General features: G+C 40.7%; 1 protein-coding gene across 5 annotated transcripts in view; it reads right to left on the bottom strand.

Annotated features, from left to right (window-relative positions):
• The window catches only part of COL16A1 (collagen type XVI alpha 1 chain), a 3,146,845-nt gene that overhangs the window by 671,343 nt on the left and 2,452,472 nt on the right, over positions 1-23,030 (bottom strand). For 2 of the 5 annotated variants that reach the window (XM_044082765.1, XM_044082773.1), the window contains one exon: positions 6,405-6,449. The exons of the other annotated variants lie outside the window; for them this stretch is intronic. In XM_044082765.1, coding sequence (XP_043938700.1) covers positions 6,405-6,449 — 45 coding nt within the window. The remainder of the gene's footprint in view (positions 1-6,404; positions 6,450-23,030) is intronic. 5 annotated transcript variants of the gene reach the window in all.

Here is a 23,030-nt window from a genome sequence, read left to right as displayed (position 1 = left end):
TATCTTCAGCTGTGGTCTAACCATTGGTCTTTTCATTTTTTTCGCTTGAGGTGTATACCAGGCGTTTATCCAGCTTTTGTTTTCTTTCACGTGAATGTTAGTAGTTGTCTATGCTTAACAGTTTACGGTGGGATAGTTGAAACCCCCAATGAATATGGTGTTGGATTGAATTATGACTGACTCTAGTACATTCAAGTACATGATAAGGTTGTCCTGGGTTACAGATGGGGACCTACACTTGGTAAGGATATGTTGTGGCACTTTACCTAAGGTTAGTTGGAAATGGAATAGCTTTATTGTATCATATTGTTTCACCAATCTTTTTATTTATGTAGATTTATGTTTATGTAGATTGATACAATTCTGAGGCCATATTGAAATGTTGGCACTCAAAATGCCAAGTGCTGAAAAGATAAAAAAAGACCAGCAGAGAGAATCTCAAAAATTGCTGTTCTCCTTAACATTTCTACTTTTTAAAGTCAACAGTCAAAGTGAATCACCTTCTGTTTATATTGTGGTATCATCCTTGGAGAAGGTAAAATGCTGTTCAGTGCTAGGCTTATACCTGCCTCATGTTTCGTATCATGTTTCTCTAGTCCAGGGATGTGTATTTTAATCATTAATACCCACATGGACTAGGACAGAGTCATACTGGTACTTGTGGTGCAATGTCTTGAGTGTCTGTGATCTGGTGGATCTTTGCCCCAGACAGGCAACTGACTGTTACTGCCTCTTTGCTTAGCCTGGTGAGTGAGGTCTCAGTGTGTCTCACAATAGAGTCTCCAATAACCAATATATTGTGTTATGTAGTAGTTTGCCTTAAGGCCTAGAGATTGAAACATTGTGTGATAGGTTCATGGTTGAATACTAGGCTGACTGTCCTGAAGGACGATATTAAGCCTAGCCAATAATACAAGGTCTGAATCTGGCCCTGTACCTTTTAGCTATAAGGTGAAGACTTTAATCATTATACTAAACACACCCCACAGGTACCTGATATTGCAGCCACACATACAAGTTCACCACTTTAAGATTTGAACCTCCTATTTTGTTACACAATCTAAAGAGCACAGTATTAGTCGCAAGCACCGCAGGAGAAGTTTAAACTGTTATGTTGCTTTTGGGTGACCATGGCAGGACTTGAACCTGGTAGCTGTGGTTATATGTGACCTAAGGTATGTTGTCTTTGTAGAGTGTTTGGAAGATTGATAAGGACAACATATAGGAGGCTTTTGAAGTTTAGGCAGATTGTATTTAAGAGCCGTAGTATATGTGAGTTTATGTGTCTGATCAATAGAAGGTGTAGGGTATGGAGTTTCATGTTTAGGCTGCTAGCATTAAGCAGTAACACCTTTAGGTTTATTTGAGTTTTATTTGCTATGTTAGTAGCTTTGCCAATTTGGGTTTGCTTAAAAAAGGCTCTTAGAGGTTTATAAAGTTTTAACATATATTTGGAAGCCTAGTTTAGACTGGTGCAGACCTTCCTTAGCAAACCAACTTGGTTTGTTATCATGCTGACAAATACTGAAACCACCTGGAAAGACCTAGAAAATAAGGCAATTATTGAAGTCAGTCATCTTTTGTTGGTACTGTGGTATAATTCTTGGTGAAGGTACAATGCTGCTTAATGCAGGGCACATGACTGCTGGGTCTATATTAGATCAGCAAACACTTAAAAAAGCAAAAGCTGATTGATCAAACTTATTTAAGCGAATGTTTAAAATATCGAAGCAACAGAAACCCAAATGTTTTCCTAGGGACAGAATTTGGTTGTCCGTTTCTGTTGCTTCGGTATTTTCAGTGCTGTGGTGGAAAGTAACGGGTTGGATTCAGGTAAGTGTGCGATTGTGTGGATGTGAGTGTTAGGGTGGGTTAGGTGAGTTAGGGTTAGGGTGTGGGTTAGGTATGTGTGCGATTGCGTGGACGTGAGGGTTAGGGCAGGTTAGGTGAGTTAGGGTTAGGGAGCGGGTGAGGTGAGTTTGCGATAGTGATGGACCTTAGGGTTAGGGTTTGGGTTAAGGTAAGTGGATAGTTAGTGGTGTGTGTATAGTTTAGTGTAGGGTTAGGTGTCAGATTTTAGGTGTATGTGTGTGGATTGCTGTTTGTTTGGTGTGCTTGGGTTGTGTGTTTATGTTTTGGATCAGCAATTTTTTTCCCTAGGAAATAAATTGCTAATCTGACAGTTCAAGATTTTAAGCTTTCGTTTACATAAGTTCAATCAATCAGCATTCACTATTTTAAGCATTCGCTGATCTAATATAGACCCTGACTGCCTGAAACACATATTCAGAGAAATCATGAATGTCTGTCTTCATATAGTCCAGGGAGGTATGCCTCAGGTCATTAGCACCTACATGGGCTGTGGAAGAATCATACTGGTACCTGTGGTGTAACTACTTTAGTGCAGGCGTAACTTGGTGGATCCTGGCTCCAGATATGCTACTGACCATATTATTTTCTCTTTGTTCAGTCTGGTGAGTGGGCAATGTGTGTAGTGTACAATGGAATAGCCTATGACAAGAGTCCTGGCTAATGTGTTTATGGATTTTTAATTTGCTTCACTTATCATATCTCATTCCCTGCTACTTTATATTCATATGCATTTCCTCCCTGTAGATATGGCCTGCTGATTAATTCTGTTTAATCTCCAGTAGTCCATTGCTCTGTGTTTGTCTACATGGTTACTATCTTCTTCTTATTTTCAATTACTTTTTCTCTGTCTCCTTACATCTTCCCTCATCATTCCCAGTACATTCCAGTATACCAGTATACCACCTCCCTGCTTTCCTTGTGCATTCCTGTCTCTGCCTGATTTACTAGAACATTCTTATCACTCCTACTTCCCTTCACAATCCTTGTCTTCTTTCCCAACCCACACTATCTTTGTATTCCCTGCTTCCTAACACCATCCCTATATAATTCCTGCCTCCTCAACTCCCTGTTTCCTAACAACAGTCTTGTCTTCCTTCAACTTCACAAGTAACTTTGATGGCATAATTTCCTTTGGCTGCCACAGCAGTGTACCCTGTTACCACTCTGTTTTCCTTCAGACTCCTCCATATTCATTTTACCATTCTCATTGGGTTCGGTATTCCTCAAAGCTACTTGATATTATCTTGTAACAAATCTTCTCCTTCTCACAATTCTCTGAGCCATGGAGTGTTGATTAATGCAGTATTGGGCAAGATTGCTGCACTGAAATGATGAAAAGGTTTTCTACAACCCCAGATCTTCATGAACTGAAAGGAGAAGGGATTCACAAATTCAACCATCTCACCACAGCAGAGTGCACTCTTATTGGTTTATCTCACCAGCAGAGTGCACTCTTATTGGTTTATCTCACCAGCAGAGTGCACTCTTATTGGTTTATCTCACCAGCAGAGTGCACTCTTATTGGTTTATCTCACCAGCAGAGTGCACTCTTATTGGTTTATCTCACCAGCAGAGTGCACTCTTATTGTTTTTTCAAACTTTCTCAACTTCAAGCTTACTTCATGCTGAATGAGGTGCCATTTTGTTAATGTCACTAGAAGAACATGATAAAGCAGGAAGTAAAGTAGTTGCCTAAGTTCATGTTGCTAAAAGGGTGATTAGATGGAGGGAAGCAAAGCTACCTATATGCAATGATGATATAAAGGGACCACTCCATGGAGTAGAGGCAGGGTTTGGTTCTGATTTCAGCAGATCTGGTGGTATCGTGAATGCCAGCATAAATAAATGATCTTACATGAATTACAGTAAGATTGGGCTTCACAAATGCAAAGCTAATCAAGTAACAGCCAAGAAGAAGGGTGACAGTAGGAATAAGAACAGTAATTTAAAGACAAATCATAGAAAAATCCAGCTAAATTTTGAAGGTAATTTCAAGAAAAAACATAGCCTTGACTAAAAGTCCCTTCAAGCATCAAAAGTTGTATTTTCTACAGCCTCCACAAATGGTTCTCATATGGAGTTCATCTGAGCTCATCAGAGTCATGATAACAGAGGATAATTTAAGGTCATTCTCAACAACCCTCACTACAGCTAAAGACTCTTCCTCTGAAAGTGGAGAGTCATGTCTTGTTGGCAACACTGTTGGCTCAAATAGGCCTGTCACCAAGCTGCAGTCAGGTGACTGAACCAGAGGATGGCATCATTTCCACTCTCTGGAATGGTGCGTGCTATGGTGCTGATTTTCAGATGGCAATCATGAATTAAATTTTTTTGACAACATGGACAATTTCACAGAAAATCTACTTCAAATTTCAAGAGGCCCTATTCTAATACAAAATATAGAATGTTTCTTCTAAAAGGGAAGCCGAGTAAATCTGACTCAGGATTATGACCAGGCCACAAGCAATAACAAGAGTACAAACATTTTCAATGGTACTTTTCCCCAGGCCATTTTTATCTTTCTGGGAAAGTGGATAACTCACTGGTAGACAGTGATAACATGTTTTACATTTTTGTCACTCAAAAGAAAAGAAAACAATAACTACAGTTTTCTAAGAAAACTGAAGAAATGTATGATACTCTTTAAGAATACACTCAAGCATGTTTGTGTTTCATGATATTCCAGTGACTTCAGAAGATCATTCACCAAGAAAGATACTCAACACTTAAAAATTTGAAAAATCATTGACAGTGACTATGCTGCTGGGAAGACTGAATTTTTGAAACCATCCTGAATCCAGTACAACTAAGACTGGGTGTTCCCACTGAAATAAAAATCTTGTATTAGACAGTCTCAAATTATCATGAGCAAACCTGAAAATAATAAGTCTAATGCAAAATGAATTTCTTTTTAAACAAAGCTTATTACACTGAAAATACATTTAATGTCTGAGATTCATTTGATTTAACAGATGCTATGCAGATTTAACTTGTAAGTTACAAACCATGTGTTTACTCTGAATGAATGAATGCAATGCTAGATGAGACATTTAGGCTAATAAAATAAAAATATTTCTGATATTTATTTCCAGTAATGTAGTGATCTTATACTGCTGGGACTTGAACTCTGCCACTGCTGAGAAAATGTAGAGTGATTATATACTGTCACACCTGTTCAGGTGCTCTGGGTCTTGTCGGGGGGTCCCACCACATTGTGCTCAGGTTCTGTAAGAGCAGCTTATATGTCTGTATATATATTTTCTCTCTACACTGATGTGATAAATTGCTTAACTTATAATTGAAGGCTTGTCATCACATATGCCTTTGCTGACATGTTGATTGAGGTACAGGAGAACCACCTCTGAGGTCATCCACCTGTAGTCATAGATGAGTTATAAAATATTCTGCAAAGCAGGGACACAGATAACATTGTATGTTTTCCTAGGGAGCTGTAGTGAGCCCATAATAAACCAGACTTTCTTTTTGTAGAAATTAGGGCTACAGTGGCTCAAGAATAAAACATAGTTAGAGACCACGGCACAGACAGATTGTCTTGAAATCAGTATGAGTCGCTGGAAAAGAAGGGAACAATAGCTCCTTACCCCAGAAGATGAAAGACACATAGTCCAACAGCAACATAGATTTTCAATATTTTACTAAAGTTTAATTTTTTCTGTACATGATTATACATCATGAAACATAGCTGAAAATGGGAACCATCCCTGAAAACGTGGAAAGCCACAGCTTGGCAGATGGAAGTCCACATTATGGCACATAACAGAGGCAATGTGGCACCTCTCACAGGGATATTATAGGGGGAACAGGTTTTGAGAAACCCAAACATGTGAACAGGCAGAGTATATAAACATCACTCGATATGCCCATGTTAAAAGTGTTGTAACCACAGCAAGACGTAAAATTGGATAGGTCAGACATGCTGCTTTGTCCTCTGTTGACCAAACAGATGGGCCAGTTATTTATAGTATGTATGCATGACTCTTCTAACTGATGGTGCGAAACTAGTGTCAGAAAATAAGACACAGAATCATCTCACTTAGCATTGATCTCTTTTCAAATGTTATCAGGAGATTCTTTGAACAATTTAAAATCAAATCATGCATGCCAACAAAGAACAGAGCATGGTTTGTAACACAATAGAAAATCCATGCATCAAAACAAGCCACTTCTACATATTATGTAAAATTATACGCAGACTCTGCAAACATTTTTCTGTAAGTTCATTAACTTACAAAACTCAACACTGTTGTAAATGAATGTGAAATGTTTAAAATGGATCTCAGACAAATTAATCTTTTAACGTAACATGCAAATCAGTGAGTAAGGGAACTGACTTCTGCAATTTAACAATAAATGTCAGAGGAACATTTCCACATTTACTACAGATAACAGTTCCGGCAATTCCAGTGCATAGGAATAAGTGCAAAGAATATGTGTAAAACATGGCAATTAGATTATAATGGCATGCATTTTTTCAATGATGAACTGAAAAACCAAACCAACTCCATTATTACCCGCATGTCAGCCACTTCACGCTCAGCTACCATAGACAAAGGAGACTGGAAAAGAAAGAGCAAAGCGATCAACATGAGTCTGCAAAGAGAAACTGCGAATGAAATTACTAATAATGAAGATTAGGCCGATAATTCCATCACTGGTTCGCTGTGCCAGGCAGAGAAATTAACTTCCATCACTGGTTCGCTGTGCCAGGCAGTGAACATCTTTTCCAGTTAACAAGCAGTGAAAAATGTATTCTTGGGGAAAAATGTTTTATAATCCTTCTTGATTATGGTTTGGATGGATTTCATTAATTTTACTAATAAAGTACTAATTTAGTCATACAAAAACAGTAAATAAATTTTATTTATATTTAGTGGAAATGTACAATGTGTTACTATTAATGAATTTAGATGATAATTCATAATTTAAAAGGAGTTAAGAATTTGCTTGGGTCAGATTAGGCGGGTGGATTTACCACAACGTGATGTATCGATATAAAAGCCCTGCCCTTTGAACTGTTTAAAGAATGGAAGGATATCTTCCCTCTGGTGAAATGCTAGAGTATGTATTTGTATTACAAACTGACAATGTAACACCTTATTGTTCAGTCCATAAATTAAGTGAAATAAATCTGTATACTGTGACTATCAGATGGCTTCTACAAAACCCTGTAAACATTCAGTGGTCAAGGAGGGCATATAGATAGTAGTGCCTCTGAGAATTGCAAGCAAGTTGCTTCATCCTTGTGAATTAAGCTGGTATGAAATGATGAAAGGATACAGAAGAGGTACATCATACGTTAAGATGGAGAAATACGCAACCATCTAAAGCGTCTATGAGTGTGATAAGCAATGACTGCAGAATGCATGACTGTTTGTCTTCTAGGTTTACATACAAGGTTTCTTATTAGATAACACAATTAAATATTTGAAATGCTGGGACCTGCTATGTTGAGTCCTGAAACACTAAGAGTGAATGGCCAGAAAAATGACTTCTACACAATGTCTGAGATGGTCATTTCTCAAAATATTATCTTTTCTGTAAGGTAAATAGTGTGGGAAGAAATAGCCAGGGAATTGTTATGGCTAGGCTTGTATAGCCCCTAGGGCTGATAGCCTAGTACCAACCTAGGTATGGAGATATTGGAGTTAGCATATATACGTTTGGAGGGTGTGGGGGCATGGCCCCCCATCAGGGCAATAGGGGGCTTGTCCCCCTGTAAAAAGAAGTTTAATAAAGGAGAACAGTGTGATGTCTGAAATTCACTGTTCTATATTTTCAATTTTTTTTCAAAGTGTCAGCACTTGGCATTTCAAGTGCTGACACTTCAATAACACCATCTGATTCGATGGTCACCTCTGCCTGCAAGAGAAATCCAAGATAAAGGCAAATCTTGGCAGTGAGAGGTAATATCTCATTCTTAAATAAATGCGTGGATAGTAAAGGGATATGCATTTCTGTAACCAGTGAACAATAACAAAATACATTATGCAAAGCCAGAGGAAATGAATGTCCCACATGCTGTTAAACCAACATGTTACACTGCACCACAGCAAACCCAGGTGACATTTACAAAGACTCAAAGAACCAGTTTATCAGACACATTCAGAAGCCAAGCCAATGACCCAAAGCATAAAAGATATGGCATAATTATTTGACAATGAAATACAAGTTTAGAACATGAAATAATATGGACGCCCAGTATGATTTAAGTTGTATGCATTTACATAGACACATTTCACAGTACACAACACACATTTCAGAAGATAGCTGTAAAGCAGATGAGCTGTGATTAACAACAAAACAAAAACACAAAAACAGAACAGACAGACTGAACCCAGAAAGTGGCTGTCAGCTGGCGACACATTCCTGGCCCACTCCAGTTATGGCAATGTTATCAGGAAACACTCCACTATAACTGGTCTATCAATGACCACAGCAGTACTCACCATAGCAGTAACCAATTTAAGAGTATTAACACCATAAAACTCACTCCATCAATTATTTGTGCAGCAGTGATAACTCTACCAGTGACCACTGCAGTAATAACCAATAATCATTCAAAGGCTGGCCACACCAGTGTTCCTGACTTCATAGCTCCTCTTTACTCATTCTAACAGAGGTCACTGAAACAGCTACCACTCCTGCAACAATTCCTTCTGCAGGGGATACTGACCCCTCCAGATGACTTATTAAATCAGTATGTAATCCATGTCTAACTGCTCTAGAGGAGAACAATTCATTAACGTAAGCTATACAAGTATCCAATGTTTCATTGACCACTGCAGTAATAACCAATAATCAGCAGCAGTGATAACTCTACCAGTGACCACTGCAGCAATAACTGCTCCGCCACTGAACACCAGGGTAAAAATGAGCAGTGTATATTCCAGAAGTGACCACTACAGTACCACCCCCTCCAGCTGTCAACACTGCAATAGTGCCTGTTCCAGGCATTTTGTTCCAGCATTGATGGTGCCCTCAGCATTTAATGCGGCACTAGTGGATCTGTCAATAAATGGTGCTGTAATGGTATCTTCTAATGGGACCACTGTAGACTGTCCACTGTATCAGCGAACGGTGCTACAGTAGTGTGACTGCAACAGTGAACAGTACAGTGTGTCCACTCAGTGAACAATGTTGCAAAAGTGACTGGAACAGGTTTCACTATGAAAGATTGAAATTTCAGTACATCAAACCTCTGATCATGGAAGACCAGAGGACTAAAGTACTGAAATATCGAACCTTGTGAATGGTGATTGTCATACAGTGTGGAACAAGAACTTTACCATTCTGTTCAATGTAGTGTGATCTCACAGCTGGTATATTTAAGTAGCAAGGGGAGTGGGGGGAGCAGGGGGGCTTGCACCCCTGCAAAAACTTGAAATGAGAAATTTTTATGTTTTAGTTTTTTATTTTTGTCAATTTGATATTTCGGGACTTCAGTCCTCTGGCCTTCCACAATCAGAGGTTTGATGTAGTAAAATTTCAATCTTTCATAGCAAATCCCTGAAACAATAGACAATGTGGCTGATCTACTCACTAGAGAACAGCATTGCCATGGTGAACATAACAGTGACTAATGTGGCCCTGACTACAATAAAGACTCCTGCAAAGGTGTTCACTCCACTGGTGAAGAACGCTGCAGTGGTAACCCCAGTAGGGAACTATGCCATCCTGTATATGTTGTGAATAAATATTACAGCTTTACAGACAAGTTTATCTTTTCAAGTAATGACCATGTATCAATTGCTCAGAGTGAGCATTCCATTAAATACTTCTTTAACAGTTAGTACTTACCTGTACCCAGTACTATTTACCCATGTGCTCAAAATTAAAATCTCATGTCAGTTTCACAGCACAAAACGGATGCTCAGCTACACCAGCAATGCTGAATACAAACATGGCATATCTATATCGAGAGGGATTTGGGTTTACTGTCCTGAACTGTATCCATACATGCTTAAAAAAAGTAAAAAGTCTAAGGTGTTCTGAATCCATAAAGCTGAAATACCGATATGTCTATAGGGGATCATTTGCATAAATCCCATGTGCCTCCCCTACAGGAGGTTTTATTTATTACACAGTTAACACTCTAGGTTGGCTTGATTTTTTCTAGCAGTTTTCATTGACTGGTTTAGAATTCTTTGGTTTGAAAAAATAAAATATATATGTGTGTGTGTGTGTGTGTGTGTGTGTGTGTGTGTGTGTGTGTATATATATATATATACACACACACACACACACACACACACACACACACACACACACACACACACACACACACACCTGACTTTGTATATATGTAAATTCCAAAATAGGAAGATTTTTTTTAATACTATCCTTCTGAGTTGCAGAGCCCTTCTCAGCATCCTAACAGTGGTGTGCTTGCCATTTCCCTGACATACGTCACAGCGTGACCATTTCCACTGAATCAGCTGACTGGAATGTTATAGTAACGCCTGATCTCAACAATGAGATTCAGGAACATTTAATATAAGAAGTGCTGCAGATTCAGCTGACTGGAGTTAATAGTGATGCCTTATCTCAACAACGAATTTCTGAACATTTAATATAACAACTGCCACAGAGTATGTCCTGCTACATTTTCCCTCCTCTGTATATATCACACAGCATTATAAGCAGTTTGTAGCCAGTGGTGTGCACACTACTTTAACCCTTTTGTTAATCTTTCCCCCTTCCTTAGTTAGAAACTCTTTCTCTTCTCTCTTATTGGGTGGCCATTAATAAGTATAAGATTCCTGGCAATATCATTATCCACCCCTACATAACCTTCATCACATTTAGATGTTTTTCTGTAAATATTTTGTTGTTACAATTAAGGTATTCAAGGGCCCTTACCTTGAATTGATATTGTAATTGATAATTTTTCTGGTGACAATTTACTCTTCTGCATTTCAACCCACTCTGTTCACCCTTCAGGCTCATGCCACTCTTCTACCCTACCCCTATCTCCACCCACCAACCTTTCCCTAAACTTATACTTAGATAACTCATCCCCTCATTAACTTCAACCAATCACCATCACTAATTCCAACCATCATACTGCTTCTTACTACTCCTTCAGCATACTTTCTCCTTATATCACCCCTGCCTATCTTTTACTCCATCCCTAGTTCACCTGAACATTCTCTCAACTACTATAACTACACACACTCCTTCTCCATATTACTCTCTCCCTTACCTCACCCCACCAGGCTACTAGATTACACCCCACTTACTCCAGGTCCCACTCCTGATTACATCTCTTCCTCTTCTTACTCAACATTCACTCCCTCTAACCTAGCTGTACTTCTACTACTGTAATGTGTGAAGTTTGTAGCACCATTTATGTAGGGAAGACAGAAAGACATCTGAAAAGGCGCATTTATGAGCATTTGTATGATATAGGTAGATGAAATTATAAGAATGCCCTATACAAACATTTCCAAAATTGTGCCCAAGCAAATTTTTTTATTTTTTGTGTTGGAAGTTGTTCATATGGATGCTGGGGGGCTCTTGGGAAACCCGTTTGGAATATCGGGAATTGTATTGGCAGGTTCTTTGGGATGCTGGGAGGTATCCTGGCTTGAATGAGAGTATTTCCCTGGCTCCATTACTGAAGTTAAGGGCAGCTAAACTTTAAAATTTTCCAAAGCTTTTATTTGTAATTTTAACCACTAGAGGGTAGAATTGCATTACAAATGTTGAATGAAATAATTTTATACATTCTATATATGTTTTGATATTTAATTTTACATATATAAGTAGATACATTTTTTATAATATTTATAAAGTGATTTTATAGGGTACAAATATTTAAATGTTGAGTAGTAGGAGAGTTGTGTGTTTATTAATATATATTTTTATTATTGTAGTAAATGTATTGAGGACTGTTAGAAAAAGGTGCTTCTGTTTCTTTAGTTTTTTAGTATCTGTTAATAGACATCAAGTTTCTGTTGGTTGATTTTTAAAAATGTTGGTGTATTTAATAATCTGTATCAGGTGAATGGTGTTATCTGATTACGTCTTGGTGGACGAAAACGTATTAGAAATTGTCAGTGTTAACCTGTGTGTTCCTGAGTGTTTCCGTATAATAAAGAGCTATTTTATTGTGGTTCGGGGAGGGTGTTTTCCAGCAACAACCTTTTTTGTTTACTAAGCTATATTGGTTATATCCTGCTAAACGTTTACCAGCTGGCCAGCCTACAAAGCTTCAGGGGCCCTTCCACATGCACAAATCGATAGTTACCTTGAGTTGAGCCACCTTAAAACCAGGTTTAGGGCACCAACAGATTCAGGGAGACTAAAGCCCTGAGGAGGACAGTCCTAGGAAAAGAAAAGTAAATGTCCACACCGTGGCATAAATACATTCCAAAATAACGTGGCTGGAAGGGTGGAATGGCTACTGCAACAGGGTGAGTTTACTTACACAGCTGTCGTAAATAGCTGCGGTGGTACAGCAGTAGCATTGTTGCCTCACAGCAAGAGGTTCTCCTGTTCAATTCATGGCTGGAGTGCCTTCTGTGTGGAGTCTGCATGTCCTCCTTGCGGTTGAGTGGCCTCCGAAAGGCATGCATGAATGGGCGTGCCTTTTCTGAAGGTTGGGCGTCGGGCTGGCAACTCGGCACCATAAAAAATCTACTGCCAATCATTAGCGGACCGGAGTTCCGCTGTGGCGACAACTAACCGGGAAAACCCGAAAAGGCAAACAACTTACACAGCTGTCGTATGTTCGTCACAATGATCACTGCTGCTGCTGTAGCTTAAGCTGTACGGGTAGATGACCATGGCTTAGAATGACTGGGAGGAGAAAGAGTGAGGGTTCAGGAGCCCCAGGAGAATGGGCCTAGAAAAGCCAGTTCTAGACCTGAAGACAGAATCTAGTTATAGTGCTGTGTAAAAGGACCAAAGTGTAGTTCTAGAATACAACCCTTTACAAAAAGCCACAGATGAAGTCAAGGCCCTTGCAATATGAGCCTTGACTCTGCTGGACTTTGTTTTGTTGTGGTGGGAGGGAGTAACAAGGAATAACAAAAAGTAATAGCATAGGACAACCATTTGGGGACAGTCTGCATTGCCACTGCTTGTCGTTTTGTCTTACCTTCGCAGGAAATACACAACTGATTAGAAGTCCAGAAATATTTTATTCTGGCAAGATAGCACTTGAGTTGTCTGTGGACATCCAAGGTAAAGGAATATTTTTCCCTTCATTTTTAGGTTCTGGAAAGAAGACAGGGAAATTGATAGTTAAGCTTAAAGTAAACAAAGATAACACTTTAGCCATAAAAGAAGGATTAGTTTTTTAAAGAAACCCTACCTTTGCAGAAAATAAGATATGGATGACCCACCATAATCATATTCTCTTCATACAGAGGTCACTGCAGTAAATAAGGCTGTTTTTCATTTGGAAACCCTCAACATAGCCTAATGAACTGGTTGAAATGGTGCAAGAGATGCATTTTATAACACAAAATTAAAATTCCAAGAGAGCACACTTATTTTCTAAGTGGCTTCTTATGCAACACCCCTTTCAAAAATATTTTCACGTGAGACTGCATTGATAGAGGGGATGGGCAGACATGCTGAAATGGCCAATAAATGAGCTTTGGTTAACATGATAGTAAATGATACGGATAATGTGGACCCAGAGAAGCAGTGGCCTTGAATGGTGCCGGCTCTTTTCTTCGGTACCAATTGGGAAACATTTTCTGATTGTTCAGATACGAGTTTCTAGCAGCAGGTTTTGTTGTCACCACTAATGCTTGTTCAGTGTTCTCAGAAAAACAGGTACCTAAATCATTAAAACTCTATCATCCAGGCAATCAGTTACTGTTGCTTGGGGTCAAGATGGATCAGACACCATGGTCTTGTTTAACTACATCCATACTGTCAGGAAGCTTGTGGTTATTGTCCCTGGGCATTTCCAAAATAAGGGGGAACAACTTAGGTTCATAGGTGATTACTGGGTATTAACTTGAAGGTCTTTATAAGCCTGGCCATGTGTACCCAATATAATACTAGAGAAACCGAACATAAAGGATTTTGCCAAAACTTGAGATCTTATTTAGCAATGACTGCTCATGTCTAGGAGGGTCATAGGTGAAATCTTTGGCAGGAATTTACACTTTCTCATCCAGTCATTCAGACTACGCTAAACCAGAATCATAGAAGGGCTCTGTTTGATGTGAATTGGTAGCCTATTCCAGATGAGTGGAAACCTCTGAGAGACATATCTGTCTCTCCAGCAGGTCCTATTTATGTCACAGGCCAGGTTATGGTCACTGGATCAGGTGACCCTTGTCCCATGTGACTTGCAGATGTGCAGCATTTCCTTTAGGTTTGGATCCAAGATTACTGTCTAGGCCAAGCACAAGTCTCCACTAAGTACTCCATATGCTACTGAATACAGTGACAGTGACCTGAGTCTGTCAATGTATGACATGTGCTGGAGACCCTGAATTTTCTTGGTTAGAAATCTTTGAGGTCTCTCAAGTTGCTGCAGGTACGGTACATACCAAAAAAAAAACACTATACTCAGTTATTGGCCTGATGAGGGTGAAGTACAGGGGGTTTATGACCTCCTTCACTCATCAGGCAATACCTTTGCTAATGACGTGTGCGACGCAGAATGCCTTCCTTACCACAGTAGACACATGGTGGTCAAAGTTTAGGCTATAATCAACTTGCGTTACCAAGTCTCTCAATACTGAGTTGTTACTTAGGGTACGGTTATTTATATGATAGTCTGCAGGGATATCAGTTTTACCGAAGGGGATGATAATGCATTTTAGCACTGAGTTTGAATCCATGGCTTTGGCACCTATTATTGATTTGTGTAAGTCCCTCTTGAAGTATAGTGACATAGTTTAGATTATGAAGGGGGATGATGGTTGCTGTTTTCCATTCAGTAGGGACAAAACCAGCACCCAGGCTGTGGTTGAAGAGAGTACCTAATGGAGTTACTAATTCATGTTTTATACCATTTACAATGCAACTTGGAATACCATCCGGTCCCATAGAGGCTATGTTTTTGGCCTTGGAGAGAGCATTAATGACTTCCTCTTTGGAGATGCAAGGTGGGGGAGATGTAGAGGGAATGCTTTATGTAATGTTTGGAGGGGACAGGGGGGTGAAATTTTTGCCAAACCTGTAAGCTAATAGGTTAGCCATTTTCACAGGATCGATGTGTGTGATACCATCCATCAGCACATGTCTGGGTCCTACCTTTTATGTTACAGAAATAGCTGAAGAATGCCTTACGGTTATCCTTGGCTATGGTTGCTAATTTTTTTTTTTCGAAGTTGTCCTTAGAGGTTTTACAAGTTGTTTTATTGGTTTGTTCAAGCAGAGGAGGGTTTTCTTCAAGTGCTGGGACCTCTCTTTTTTATTCTTAGACAGTGACTTCATCCAATTGTTGTATAACTTATTAATGCTAGATGTCCACTGGGTGGCTTTTTTGTTCTTGAGGATCTTGTTTTGATCTTATCAAGTACAGCTGTGTCAGTACATTTGTATATTTGTATATACCTTAATATAGTTGTCAATGCCATCTGGGGAACAGGAGCTTTAAAATTATTATGCCATCCCTTAGGTGGGGATAATTAGCTTTGGAGAATTTTTTTTGCCTGATTTCACTTGAGGGGTTCAGTTGTTATAGCAACTTCAAATGTGACTGATTTGTGATCAGATTTAACCAGTGAGTGTCATATACTTGTGGTGGTGCAACAGTCACCCGTATTGGTGAGGACCAGTTCAAGAATATTTGAGCACCTAGTGGGGTTGCATACTATTTGCTCCAGGGCATTAGTGGTAAAGTCCAGGAACCTATGTACAAGCATGTTGGTACTCGTATAAGTTTCCCAGTCAATGGAGGGTAGTTAAAACTGCCCATGACCATAGTGTTTGGTTGTAATATGATTGACTCAAGTAGGTCCAGATAAGCAGTGTGGGTATCTTGGTTCATTGAAGGGGCCTCAAGTAACGATGACTTGGGGGGGTCTCACCCACAGTTAGTTGAACATGGAGTATCTCCATGGATTGTGCTTTGACAAGAAGGGAGTCAGAACCATGATCTTTGGGGAGTCATTCTCAATCTTCAGAATGAGCATCAATGGAAAATGTAGAAAAGAATACAGGAATGTTCTTGCCTAAGGAAAATAAAATGCTTTTATTTGTCATGCCTTCCTGCATGAACACTGGAGCAGAATTATACCAGCTGACTGTTGTTTGCAGAGGCAAGAATATTTAATGGATGTGTTCCTCAGAGCTGGATCAATTTTTGGAAGACCCCCTGACTCACTTTCATCTACAAGGGTTTGTGTTTGTCCTGCTCAGTTTGTCGTCTACACAATTTTGCTCTGAAGGTATATAAGGTGCCTGTAGAGTGAAATTGTGCTGAAAAGCTATAACCCAGGCTATCAAGACTAGTCTGCAAGGGGGGTATGACCTAGTGTGAAGCATTATCCCAAGGTAACATGGCTAGTCTGCAAGGGGGGTATGACCTAGTGTGAAGCTATATCCCAAGGTAACATGGCTAGTCTGCAAGGGGGGTATGACTTAGTGTGAAGCTATATGCCAAGGGTTGGGAGGGTGGCCTAATGGTTAAGGTGTTTGCTTTACAAACACAAGGTGCAGGGTTTGAGTCTCACAAGGGATAATTGGCTAGGCTTAAAATGGCTCGCAAGAGCAGTTAGCTTAGTATGAACCTATGAACCTATGAACCTATAACATGGCTAGTCTGCAAGGATGGTATGACCTAGTGTGAAGCTATATCTCAAGGTAACATGGCTAGTCTGCAAGGAGGGTATGACCTAGTGTGAAGCTATATCCCAAGGTAACATGACTAGTCTGCAAGGAGAGTATGACCTCGTGTGAAGCTATATCCCAAGATAACATGGCTAGTCTGCAAGGAGGGTATGACCTAGTGTGAAGCTATATCCCAAGGTAACATGGCTAGTCTGCAAGGGGGGTATGACCTAGTGTGAAGCTATATGTCAAGATAACATGGCTAGCCTGCAAGGAGGGTATGACCTAGTGTGAAGCTATATCCCAAGGTAACATGGCTAGTCTGCAAGCAGGGTATGACCTATGGTGAAGCTATATCCCAAGGTAACATGGCTAGTCTGCAAGGAGGGTATGACCTCGTGTGAAGCTATATCTCAAGGTAACATGGCTAGTCTGCAAGGACGGTATGACCTAGTGTGAAGCTATATCTCAAGGTAACATGGCTAGTCTGCAAGGAGGTTATGAACTAGTGTGAAGCTATATCTCAAGGTAACATGGCTAGTCTGCAAGGAGGGTATGACCTAGTGTGAAGCTATATCTCAAGGTAACATGGCTAGTCTGCAAGGACGGTATGACCTAGTGTGAAGCTATATCCCAAGGTAACATGGCTAGTCTGCAAGGGGGGTATGAACTAGTGTGAAGCTATATCCCAAGGTAACATGATTAGTCTGCAAGGAGGGCATGACCTCGTGTGAAGCTATATGTCAAGATAACATGGCTAGTCTGCAAGGAGCATATGACCTAGTGTGAAGCTATATCCCAAGGTAACATGGCTAGTATGCAAAGTAGGGTATGGCCTAGTGTGAAGCTATTTCCAAAGATAACATGGCTAGTCTGCAAAGGAGGGTATGGCCTAGTGTGAAGCTATATCCCAAGGTAACATGGCTAGTCTGCAAAGAGGGTATGACCTAGTGTGAAGCTATATCCAAAGGTAACATGGCTAGTCTGCAAAGGAGGGTATAGCCTAGTGTAAAGCTATATCCCAAGGTAACATGGCTAGCCTGCAATGAGGGGATGGCCTAGTGGGAAGCTATATCCCAAACTAACTAGGCTAGTCTGTAAGGAGGGTATGACCTAGTGTGAAGCTATATCCCAAAGTAACATGGCTAGTCTGCAAGGAGGGTATGACCTAGTGTGAAGCTATAGCACAAGGTAACATGGCTAGTCTGCAAGGAGGGTATGACCTAGTGTGAATCTATTTGCCAAGGTAAAATGGCTAGTCTGCAAGGAGGGTATGACCTAGTGTGAAGCTATATCCCAAGGTAACATGGCTAGTCTGCAAGGAGGGTATGACCTAGTGTGAAGCTATTTGCCAAGGTAACATGGCTAGTCTGCAAGGAGGGTATGACCTAGTGTGAAGCTATATCCCAAGGTAACATGGCTAGTCTGCAAGGAGGGTATGACCTAGTGTGAAGCTATATCCCAAGGTAACATGGCTGGTCTGCAAGGAGGGTATGACCCAGTGTGACGCTATACCCCAAGGTAACATGGCTAGTCTGCAAGGAGGGTATGAGCTAGTGTGAGGTTGGCATAATAGTTAAGGCGTTTGCCTTATAAACCAAAGGTGCAGGGTTTGATTCTCAAATGGGGTAATTGGCTAGGCTTAAAATGGCCCACAAAGTCAGTTAGCCTAGTACTAATCTGTGAATCTGTGAATCTAAGGTACATGGCTAGTCTGCAAGGAGGGTATGACCTAGTGTGAAGCTATATCCCAAGGTAACATGGCTAGTCTGCAAGGAGGGTATGACCTAGTGTGAAGCTATATCCCAAGGTAACATGGCTAGTCTGCAAGGATGGTATGACCTAGTGTGAAGCTATATTCTAAGGGAACACGGCTAGTCTGCAAGGATGGTATGACCTAGTGTGAAGCTATATCTCAAGGTAACATGGCTAGTCTGCAAGGACGGTATGACCTAGTGTGAAGCTATATCTCAAGATAACATGGCTAGTCTGCAAAGAGGGTATGACCTAGTGTGAAGCTATATCTCAAGGTAACATGGCTAGTCTGCAAGGACGGTATGACCTAGTGTGAAGCTATATCCCAAGGTAACATGGCTAGTCTGCAATGGGGGTATGACCTAGTGTGAAGCTATATGCCAAGATAACATGGCTAGTCTGCAAGGAGGGTATGACCTAGTGTGAAGCTATATCCCAAGGTAACATGACTAGTCTGCAAGGAGAGTATGACCTCGTGTGAAGCTATATGTCAAGATAACATGGCTAGCCTGCAAGGAGGGTATGACCTAGTGTGAAGCTATATCCCAAGGTAACATGGCTAGTCTGCAAGGAGGGTATGACCTATGGTGAAGCTATATCCCAAGGTAACATGACTAGTCTGCAAGGAGGGTATGACCTCGTGTGAAGCTATATCTCAAGGTAACATGGCTAGTCTGCAAGGAGGGTATGACCTAGTGTGAAGCTATATCTCAAGGTAACATGGCTAGTCCGCAAGGAGGGTATGACCTAGTGTGAAGCTATATCTCAAGGTAACATGGCTAGTCTGCAAGGAGGGTATGACCTAGTGTGAAGCTATATCTCAAGGTAACATGGCTAGTCTGCAAGGAGGGTATGACCTAGTGTGAAGCTATATCTCAAGGTAACATGGCTAGTCTGCAAGGAGGGTATGACCTAGTGTGAAGCTATATCTCAAGGTAACATGGCTAGTCTGCAAGGAGGGTATGACCTAGTGTGAAGCTATATCTCAAGGTAACATGGCTAGTCTGCAAGGAGGGTATGACCTAGTGTGAAGCTATATCTCAAGGTAACATGGCTAGTCCGCAAGGAGGGTATGACCTAGTGTGAAGCTATATCTCAAGGTAACATGGCTAGTCTGCAAGGAGGGTTTGACATAGTGTGAAGCTATATCCCAAGGAAACATGGCTAGTCTGCAAGGAGGGTATGACCTAGTGTGAAGCTATATCCCAAGTTAACATGGCTAGTCTGTAAAGAGGGTATAACCTAGTGTGAAGCTATATCTCAAGGTAACATGGCTAGTCTGCAAGGAGGGTGTGACCTAGTGTGAAGCTATATCTCAAGGTAACATGGCTAGTCTGCAAGGAGGGTATGACCTAGTGTGAAGCTATATGCTAAGGTAACATGGCTAGTCTTCAAGGAGGGTATGACCTAGTGTGAAGCTATATCCCAAGGTAACATGGCTAGTCTGCAAGGAGGGTATGACCTAATGTGAAGCTATATCCCAAGGTAACATGGCTAGTCTGCAAGGAGGGTATGACCTAGTGTGAAGCTATATCTCAAGGTAATATGGCTAGTCTGCAAGGAGGGTATGAGCTAGTGTGAAGCTATATCCCAAGGTAACATGGCTAGTCTGCAAGGAGGGTATGACCTAGTGTGAAGCTATATCTTAACATAACATGGCTAGTCTGCAAGGATGGTATGACCTAGTGTGAAGCTATATCCCAAGGTAACATGGGTAGTCTGCAAGGAGGGTATGACCTAGTGTGAAGCTAAATCTCAAGTTAACATGGCTAGTCTGCAAGGAGGGTATGACCTAGTGTGAAGCTATATCCCAACATAACATGGCTAGTCTGCAAGGAGGGTATTACCTAGTGTGAAGCTATACCCCAAGGTAACATGGCAAGTCTAAAAGGAGGGCATGACCTCATGTGAAGCTATATCCCAAGATAACATGGCTAGTCTGCAAGGAGGGTATGACCTAGTGTGAAGCTATATCCCAAGATAACATGGCTAGTCTGCAAGGAGGGTATGACCTAGTGTGAAGCTATATCCCAAGGTAACATGGATAGTCTGCAAGGAGGGTATGACCTAGTTTGAAGCTATATCCCAAGGTGACATGGCTAGTCTGCAAGGAGGGTATGACCTAGTGTGAAGCTATATCCTAAGGTTACATAGCTAGTCTGCAAGGAGGGTATGACCTAGTGTGAAGCTATATCCCAAGGTAACATGGCTAGTCTGCAAGGAGGGTATGACCTAGTGTGAAGCTATATCCCAAGGTAACATGGCTAGTCTGCAAGGAGGGTATGACATTTTGTGAAGTTATATCTCAAGGTAACATCACTACTCTGTAAGGAGGGTATGACGTAGTGTGAAGCTATATCCCAAGGTAACATGGCTAGTCTGCAAGGACGGTATGACCTAGTGTGAAGCTTTATCCCAAGGTAACATGGCTTGTCTGCAAGGACGTTATGACCTAGTGTGAAGGTATATCCCAAGGTAACATGGCTAGTCTGCAAGGAGGGTATGATCTAGTGTGAAGCTATATCCCAAGATAACATGGGTAGTCTGCAAGGACAGTATGACCTAGTCTGAAGCTGTATCCCAAGGTAACATGGCTAGTCTGCAAGGATGGTATGACCTAGTGTGAAGCTATATCCCAAGGTAACATGGTTAGTCTGCAAGGACGGTATGACCTAGTGTGAAGCTATATCTCAAGGTAACATGGCTAGTCTGCAAGGACGGTATGACTTAGTGTGAAGCTTTATCCCAAGGTAACGTGGCTTGTCTGCAAGGACGTTATGACCTAGTGTGAAGCTATATCCCAAGGTAACATGGCTAGTCTGCAAGGAGGGTATGATCTAGTGTGAAGCTATATCCCAAGGTAACATGACTAGTCTGCAAGGAGGGTATGACCTCGTGTGAAGCTATATCCCAAGATAACATGGCTAGTCTGCAAGGATGGTATGACCTAGTGTGAAGCTATATCCCAAGGTAACATGGCTAGTCTGCAAGGATGGTATGACCTAGTGTGAAGCTATATCCCAAGGTAACATGGCTAGTCTGCAAGGCCGGTATGACCTAGTGTGAAGCTATATCCCAAGGTAGCATGGCTAGTCTGCAAGGACGGTATGACCTAGTGTGAAGCTATATCTCAAGGTAACATGGCTAGTCTGCAAGGACGGTATGACCTAGTGTGAAGATATATCCCAAGGTAACATGGCTAGTCTGTAAGGAGGGTATGACCTAGTGTGAAGGTATATCCCAAGGTAACATGGCTAGTCTGCAAGGAGGGTATGACCTAGTGTGAAGCTATATCCCAAGATAACAGGGCTAGTCTGCAAAGATGATACGATCTTGTTCCTGTTTCCCTGCTTATTTATCACGTCACTTGTAGGGGTTCAAGGGACCACAGATGATTGGGTGAGACAGTTGAGAGCATTTATAGAAGATTTTATTTTTATTTATTTTATTTTACATTTGTTGACTGGGCTAGTCTGGCTGGATACATGTCTATTTTCAGCAGAGGCCCAAGGAGAAAAGCTCCTCTATATACTACAAGGTAACATAAAAATAGTACAACAGGATGCAAAATTATAAGCATGATAAGAAAATTATTCCAATGTAGCATAGTAATGGTACTAAAGCAATTTGACAATAACTATATTTAGCAAAACTTAAATGAAACTATAAGTTAGCAAACTTAACAAAGCTATAGCTATAACATAGAGAGATGATTTATGATTGCAAATTCTTTGCTGTAGTAGGAATAGTACAGCCATAAAAGAAAGAGAGTAGTAAATCACATAAGAGTCTGTAGGTACTTACAGTATTCACAGTATTCACAGTATTCACAATTGTTATAATCGTTTGTGCCAGGGCAATAGATTAAGAGGCAGATTTGATAGCTGGGAGCAACTTATAAATTTGGGGGGATAACAGGTTGCAGAGGTAAAGTAGTATCCAAGTGGATAGTAGATAGTTGCAGAAGAGGGGTAGTATTAGTGATGGGGACAAGCATAGAGGTAAATGGAGAGAAATGAGAAGAGGCTTGGATGCTCGGGTCAGTCAGGGTTTGAGCACGGGCATAGCCAGAGAGACTTAACATAGTTCCTCAGTCGTTTCTTGAAAAGTTGAGAAGAGCCTAGAGAGGTCAGTTCTATGGGAAGTTTATTCCAGTATCAGCCAATGGCGTTTGTAAACAAGGAGTCACCAGCTTTGTTGTGTGTTTTGAGAGTGGCAACTAGTAGTTTGTTGGCTGAACGAAGGGAAGTAAGATTCCTGTAAGGGACAACAAGGTTATTTAGTATGGGTGTATTAGAAGGGTAGTGGAGGATTTTATAGGTGATAACTAACTGATGTAGGAGAATAAGATTTTGAAGTTCAAGCCAGTCAAGCTTTTTGAGGTTAGCAAAATGATGGGTGTGAAATGGGGAACCTGTGGCAAACCTGGCAATGCTATGATAGGCCATGGCAAGTTTCTGAAGGTTAGATTTTGAAAGGTTTATAAAGGATGGGGAGGCATATAATAATGTGGAGATAAGATGAGTTTGGGCTAGAGACACCCTTGTAGATGCTGTTAGAAAGGGCTTAAGTCTATAAAGAGCACAAATCTTTTTATTAACAGCTTTGATGGTTAGGTCAATGTGGTAATCAAAGTT

The sequence above is a fragment of the Protopterus annectens genome, chromosome 1.part1 (assembly GCF_019279795.1).
Source record: "Protopterus annectens isolate FY-2018-M chromosome 1.part1, PAN1.0, whole genome shotgun sequence".
Taxonomy (NCBI): domain Eukaryota; kingdom Metazoa; phylum Chordata; order Ceratodontiformes; family Protopteridae; genus Protopterus; species Protopterus annectens.
This window is presented reverse-complemented; position numbering and strand designations above follow the sequence as displayed.